Here is a 7,777-nt window from a genome sequence, read left to right as displayed (position 1 = left end):
CCTTCTCGGTGACGTCACTAGCTGCCAGCAGCTGGAATAGGTGCCAGTAAGGTGCCAGTAAGCTGCAGGATGCTGGAAGGGATTGTTGGGCTGTATCCAGTGTTCGGGCTTTTACTGGCCCTTCTGGCCGGACTGCTGGCTAGAAGCTTCCTCTCCAGAAGCAGGCAGAACCTTCCTGCACCCCCTTGTATCAGAGGGTGGATACCATGGTTGGGGGCTGCGCTACAGATGGGCAAATCCCCTCTGGAATTTATAGAACAAGCCAGAAAAAAGGTAAATGTCATTTCTGTTCAGTGCTTCTAAGGCTAGAGCATCAATCTACAACCTCTGCCTCTCCAGCTGTTGTGAAACTACAACTCCCAGCATGCTCTGATAACCTGCTGCTGTCTGTGAATGTTTGGAGTTGTAGTGTCACAGCAGCTGCAGGGACACAGGTTGCAGACCCCAGACCCATGCTGCACAACTTGAATAAGATGATGGAATTTCAATGAGATTACCCCCACTATTTAATGGAAATTACCCACAGCCATCGATTTAATTAATGGGGTGTAGTCACACACGGCAGATTTAGTTGCAGAAATTTTTGACGCTGAAAATCAGTTCTATTCACCTTAATGGGGTTGTTTCTGTAGCAGGTGTATGGATTTTCTGCACGTTCCAATGAATGCAACTGATTTTAGGGCGCAGAAATTTCTGCAAGGAATTCTGGCGCGTGTGACTGCAACAGTCGTACTCCAACAGAAGTGAATAGAAACCAAGTTGGTGAAGTGGCCAGTTTAATCTACATAGCAAATTGAGTAACATTGTACACATATTGCTGTGCTCACTTTGTTATAAGCCATAGCTGCATTAACAGTTCTGCATTCTTCAGAGCTGAAATCTCCAACAACCGCTGCTTGTTCAGTGTCTGTACCGAGCTTGCTCTTCTGATTTGTATTCTAGGAAGTATATTCTACTTTACTATACATTATTCTGAGTCCCATGTATTTTAGGGACCCATCTAAGTTATTAGGAGTGTATATAACTACAAGCTTGCTGACTGTTTCCAGCTACAATCAGCAGAATTGTGCATGCAGCGCTTAGCTATATTACAGGCTAAAACTAAGCATCAGAAAATATGTAGACTGTAATATGGTCTTCAAAGATGTCATATTTATTATAGGTGGGGGTCCCATGTGCCTCTAAATGCTCCTGTTCTCTTATTCTAATCAGTATTTCACTTGTTAGAGCAATAGTTTGATTCTTCCTTCTATAACTGAGAATTACATCACTGTCGGCCATATTGGAGGCTATGGAGAACGCTCTTTGGTCACCCACCTGCATACAACTATACACAGAAACTTTCCTGCTCTCCTCTTTTCTGTTTCCATTAGGGGGGATTCACACGAGCGTGTATTCGGTCCGTGCGGGGCGCGTGGTTTTCACGCGGCACGCATGGACCAATACAAGTCTATGGGGCAGTACAGACAGTCCGTGCTTTTTGCGCAGCGTTTGTCTGCTGCGCAAAAAGCGCGACAGGTTCAATAACTCTGCGTATTTCGCGCATCACGCACCCATTGAAGTCAATGGGTGCGTGAAAACCACGCATGCCGCACGGAAGCACTTCCGTGCGAACTGCGTGATTTGCGCACCAGCTGTCAAAAGGATGAATATAAACAGAAAAGCACCACGTGCTTTTCTGTTTCCGAACATCCAAACGGAGTGTCTTTGCGATGAGCAAAGCCGGACAAGCGAACCGAACTTCGCCGGGTTCGGCCGAACTCGTTTTGGCCGAACCCGCAAAAAAATTATCGGTACGCGACGTCAGGAGATAGTCACTGTCCATGGTGCTGAAAGAGTTAAACTGTTTCAGCACCATGGACAGTGACTTCCGATCCCAATATACATGAACCTGTAGAAAAAAAAACGACGTTCTGACTTACCGATAACTCCTGGCTTCTTCCTCCAGTCTGACCTCCCGGGATAACAATTCAGGCCAAGTGACAGCTCCAGCCAATCACAGGCCAAGCACAGGCTGCAGCGGTCACATGGACTGGCGCGTCATCCAGGGAGATGGGGCCCGATGTCAAGAGAGGCGCGTCACCAAGGACGCGTCACCAAGGACGCGTCACCAAGGCAACGGCCGGGAAGTTCTCGGTAAGTACGAACTTTTTCTTTTTTTCCAACAGGTTTTTCGATATTGTGTTCGGCATTCACTGTCGAGGGTGCTGAAAGAGTTACTGCCGATCAGTTAGCTCTTTCAGCACCTTGGACAGTGAAGGCCGTCGACTAGCCTCATCTCTATGATGGCGGCTGCGCGAAAATCACGCAGCCGCGCATCAGACACGGATGACACACGCAGCTGTCAAATGTTTTTTGCGCGCGCAAAACGCAGCGTTGTTTGCGCGCGCAAAAACGCAACGTCCGTCTGAATCTCCCCTTACTGTGAGTCTTGTGTATGTAACTCTAGTCACACCCCTGTGTCTACTCTATTTATTATACAAGAGGACAAGGATCAGATTCACCCACATTACAGCCCACTGACTGTATCTTATCTATAGATCTTTTATTGTGTACGTGTATTACAGGGTGATGAAACATCGGAGAGATTAAAAGGAATGTGTGGGGTTTGGGACCCCTGTTCTAGTGATCAGTGGGCCCCAGCGATCAGACGCTTATCACCTATCCTGTGGATAGGTGAGAATTGTCTATACTGGGAGTATCTCTTTAAACGGAATGCATTGCCTATATTTTTCTTTACTAATTAAAAGCAGATAGTAAAACATAATCTGTTTTTCTGATTGATTGTAGATTTTTTTTAAATTTTGTTTTCTGTACATAATGATGGGGCGCCATCTTGCCTTAGCAGCTGTTAACAGCATTAAGAAATATTCTTTACAGCAGCCACATGGACCATAGGAGGGGCCCATTGACTTCTATGGGAGAGTTTTCTATGTATTCTATGTCGCCTCTGCATGGGGGGGGGGGGGGGGGAGGGGGAGGGGGGGAGAGCTGTGTCCAGCACCTATTTTCTGAGTTATCTACCTCCAGCTTCATGATAGACCCGTTACCTGTCATTGTAATCCTGCCTGTGATGATACTGTGATGACTGCTGAGAAGTGATCTCTACAGAACAGGAATGGTCAGTCTATTATGAATGGTGGATCCTGTGTCATCTATATATAGGTGTTACCTGTCAGTGTAATCCTGCCTGTTATAATAATGAGGAGACTGCTAAGAAGTGATCTCTACAGAACAGGAAGGATCAGTCTATTATGAATAGTGGATCCTGTGTTCTCTGTATATAGAGGTGTTACCTGTCAGTGTAATCCTGCCTGTGATAATAATGAGATGACTGCTGAAAAGTGACTGCTAAGAAGTGATCTCTACAGGATAGGAAGGATCAGTTTATTATGAATGGTGGATCCTGTGTTAAATATATATATACAGTTAGGTCCAGAATTATTTGGACAGTGACACAATCTTCATGATTTGGGTTTTGCTGCCACCACATTGGATTTGTAATGAAACAACTGAGATACAATTGAAGTTTAGACTTTCAGGTTTGATTCAAGGGGTTGAACAAAAATATCCTGTGAAATGTTTAGAAATTGCCACAATTTTTCTACACAGCCGCCTCATTTCAGGGGCTCAAAAGTAATTGCACAATTAGCATTACCATAAATAAAATGTTAGTTTTTTTTAATACTTTGTAGAGAATCCTTTGCAGGCAATGACGGCCTGAAGTCTGGAACCCATGGACATCACCAGACGCTGGGTTTCCTCCTTGGTGATGCTTTGCTCGGACTTTTCTTTAGTGTCTTCAGTTGTTGTTTGTTTGTGGGTCTTTCTGCCTTAAGTTTTGTCTTAAGCAAGTGAAATCCAGCTCGATCGGGGTGAGATCTGGTGATTGACTCGGCCATTGCAGAATATTCCACTTCTTTGCCTTATAAACTCCTGGGTTGCTTACGCAGTATGTTTTGGGTCATTGTCCATCTGTTCTGTGAAGCGACGTCCAATCAACCTTGCTGTATTTTGTGGAATCTGAGCAGAAAGTAAATCCCTGAACACTTGAGAATTCATCCGGCTGCTTCTGTCTTCAGTCACATCATCAATAAGCACTAGTGACCCAGTGTCATTGGCAGCCATGCATGCCTATGCCATCACACTGCCCCCACCATGCCATCACACTGCCCCCACCATGCCATCACACTGCCTCCACCATGCCCTCACACTGCCTCCACCATGCCATCACACTGCCTCCACCATGCCATCACCCTGCCCCCACCATGCCATCACACTGCCTCCACCATGCCATCACACAGCCCCCACCATGCCATCACACTGCCTCCACCATGCCATCTCTCTGCCCCCACCATGCCATCACACTGCCTCCACCATGCCATCTCTCTGCCCCCACCATGCCATCACACTGCCTCCACCATGCCATCACACTGCCCCCACCATGCCATCACACTGCCTCCACCATGCCATCACACAGCCCCCACCATGCAATCACACTGCCTCCACCATGCCATCTCTCTGCCCCCACCATGCCATCACACTGCCTCCACCATGCCATCACACTGCCTCCACCATGCCATCACACTGCCTCCACCATGTTTTACAAAGGATGCAGCGTGCTTTGGATCATGAGCCGTTCCAAGCCTTCTCCATACTTTCTTCCTCCCATCATTCTGGTACAGGTTGATCTTAGTTTCATGCTGTTCCAGAACTGGGCGGCTTCTTTACATGTTGTTTGGCAAAGTGTAATCTGGCCTTTCTATTTTTGAGGCTGATTAATGGATCACAACTTGTGGTGGACCCACTGTATTTGCTCTCATGAAGTCTTCTCTTTATGGTAGACTTAGATACTGATGCACTTACTTCCAGGAGAGTGTTCTTCACTTGGGTAGATGTTGTGAAGGGGTTTTTCTTCACCATTGAAAGGATTCTTCGATCATCAACCACTGTTGTCTTCCGTGGACGTCCAGGCCTTTTGAAGTTGAGGAGATCACCAGTACGCTCTTTTTTTTTTTTTCAAGAATGTACCAAACTGTTGATTTGGCCATTCCTAACATTTGTGCTTCTCTCTGATGGGTTTCTTCTTTTTTTTCAGCCCAACGATGGTCTGTTTCACTTGCATTGAGAGCTCCTTTGACCTCATGTTGTGGGTTCACAGCAACAGCTTCCAAATGCAAATGTCACACCTGGAATCAACTCCAGACCTTTTACATGCTTAATTGATGATGGATTAACGAGGGAATAGCCCATGCAGCCCATTAAATAGCTTTTGTGATAATTATCCGATTACCTTTGGTCCCTTGAAAAAGAGGCAGCTACATATTAAAGAGCTGTAATTCCTAAACCCTTCCTCAAATTACGATGTGAGAGTCTGAGAGCTGAGAGACTGCACTTTATGCCCATATTCATTATATAACTGTATATTCGATATGTTTTGGTAAACAGCTAAAATGCCAAAACTTGTGTCACTGTCCAAATAATTCTGGACCTAACTGTATATAGGTGTTACCTGTCAGTGTAATCCTGCCTGTGATGATAATGAGATGACTGCTGAGAAGTGATCTCCACAGAACAGGAAGGATCAGTCTATTGTGAGGCTCAGTGGCCAGAGTGAAAGCAGCAAGATTTTAGGATTATTTTTTAATGTAGCTAATGACTTAGAAAATTAAAAATCAACAATTTTTTTCTAATTTAAATATGTTTGACCTAAAAATTTCAATAAGACAATAGGTTATTTTCTGCTTACACATTCTCTTTAATGGTGAATATTGGAGTTCTCTTAGATCTGTGGGACAAAACCACCTATAAAAGGTGCAATGCTATAAGGTCTCTAGGGAGTGGGTCCAGCTCAGGGTTTCCCCATTCTTCCTCCTCATGGGTGACTTCCTCTCTCCACTGACAGCACAACAATAGGATGAAACCAGCCTGATGGAGTTGCGACCCTTCGCTCCAACAAGGTCTGGGAACAGAGGGGTGAACAGTAATGGGGGATGATGACGTGGGGTGGTGGCATGAACTAACAAAATAATCCTGACCCCTGTCCTCTGTGTGCCCTTGGACCCATTGCTGCAGTTCTCCTTCTGTCACTAAAGTTTTATGAAGTTTTGTCCGAAGCTCCTAAAATAATGTGTATAATCTGATGTTCTTTGTCCAGCACGGTCCGGTCTTCACGGTGATGGCTGCTGGGAACAGACTTACCTTTGTGAGTGGAGATGAGGCAGTGTCTACGTTCTTCACGTCCAAACAGGTGGATTTCCAGCAAGCTGTACAGAAGCCGGTCCAGTACACAGGTAACCGCCGGAGTCATGGCACAGAAGGGAAATATTCTGAACGCGAAAGTCTAGTCGTGGAAATTCAAGGGGCTCCAGTTCCTTTTTCGTCAGATATTTGCACTTGACAGCAGCTTCTCCCAGCAATAGCAACTGATTTCCAGGGGGGCCAGGATGTGATTGGCGATTACTGTACCTCAATATCGGGGGAGTTGCTTTAGTAAAGGTGGTTATCCTGATGGGGCGGCTTTAAATCGACGTGAAATGTTGATTAACTCTGCAAAACGTAGCTTTTGGTATCTTGTTCTGATCTTTAATTACATCATGTCTCATTCACAATTCACATCTAAAGCTGCATTTAGAATTTCCAATGATGCACTGCAGCTGAGCAAACTTTTAAAGCAGTTGTCTCACCCAGGGCCGGCCTTAGGATAGATGGTGACCCGGGCGAAATTATATTTCGGCGCCCTACCCCCACCATAAAAAAAATGCCCCATAAAAAAGTATAATGCCATCCTCAGTATAATGCCCCTTTAGTGCCCCACACACAGTATATTGCCCCTTTAGTGACCCTCATACAGTATAATAACATTTAATAATATATTATAACCCCTTCAAGGACACAGTATTATGCCCCCTAAGTGCCACACACAGTATATTTCCCCCTGTAGTGCCCCTACACATTAGAATGTCCGCTTAGTGGCCTCCATACAGTATAATGCCCCCCACCCCTGGCTGCCACACACAGCCCCCCCCTGTAGATTGTGCCATACAGCCTCCCTGTAGACAGTGCCATAATCCCCCGCCTCTCCCTTGTAGACAGTGCCATAATCTCCCATCTCCTCCGTGTAGACAGTGCCATAATCCCCCACCTTCCCATGTAGACAGTGCCATACAGCCCCCCACCTCCCCCCATGTAGACAGTGCCCCCCAAACAAGTTTTTTTTTTTTTACTCACCTAGGCCCTGCTCCCACGACAAGCTGAGATGCTCCACAACGCCGACGACGGGATCCTTGCGTAGGCCAGCGTGATCCTGTAGCTTAGTACAGAGTTTCCCAACCTTTTCGGACTTGAGGCACCCCTGAAAAAAAAAAATTCCTCAGGGCACCCCTACCAAATATCGAGAAAGACAGAAAAAGACTAGAAACAAGCACTACACCCTTAGGGTATGTTCACACGCACTAATTACGGACGTAATTCGGGCGTTTTTGCCCCGAATTACGTCCGAAAAATGCGCCTCGATAGCGCTGACAAACATCTGCCCATTGAAAGCAATGGGCTGACATTTGTCTGTTCACACGAGGCGTATATTTACACATGCCGTTACGGCTGAAATTACGGGGATGTTTGCTCCTGAAAACATCCCCGTAATTTCAGCCGTTACGGACGCTGTCATGTGAACACCCGGCATGTGCAGGCGCTTGAACGCCGCGTCCATTACGGACGTAATTGGCGCTGCTTTTCATTGGAGTCAATGAATAACGGCTCCAATTACGCCCCAAGA

At 46.0% G+C, this 7,777-nt stretch overlaps 1 protein-coding gene across 1 annotated transcript in view; it reads left to right on the top strand.

Annotated features, from left to right (window-relative positions):
* The first annotated feature begins 32 nt into the window (after positions 1 to 32).
* The window catches only part of CYP39A1 (cytochrome P450 family 39 subfamily A member 1), an 81,565-nt gene continuing 73,820 nt past the window's right edge, over positions 33 to 7,777 (top strand). Inside the window, exons 1-2 of the mRNA XM_075860955.1 lie at positions 33 to 273; positions 6,158 to 6,293. Coding sequence (XP_075717070.1) covers positions 70 to 273; positions 6,158 to 6,293 — 340 coding nt within the window. The 5' untranslated portion in view covers positions 33 to 69. The remainder of the gene's footprint in view (positions 274 to 6,157; positions 6,294 to 7,777) is intronic.

This window comes from Rhinoderma darwinii, chromosome 4 (assembly GCF_050947455.1).
Source record: "Rhinoderma darwinii isolate aRhiDar2 chromosome 4, aRhiDar2.hap1, whole genome shotgun sequence".
In the NCBI taxonomy this organism is placed as follows: Eukaryota; Metazoa; Chordata; class Amphibia; order Anura; family Rhinodermatidae; genus Rhinoderma; species Rhinoderma darwinii.
Note: the sequence above shows the minus strand (reverse complement) of the source record. Positions and strands in the feature narration are given on the sequence as shown.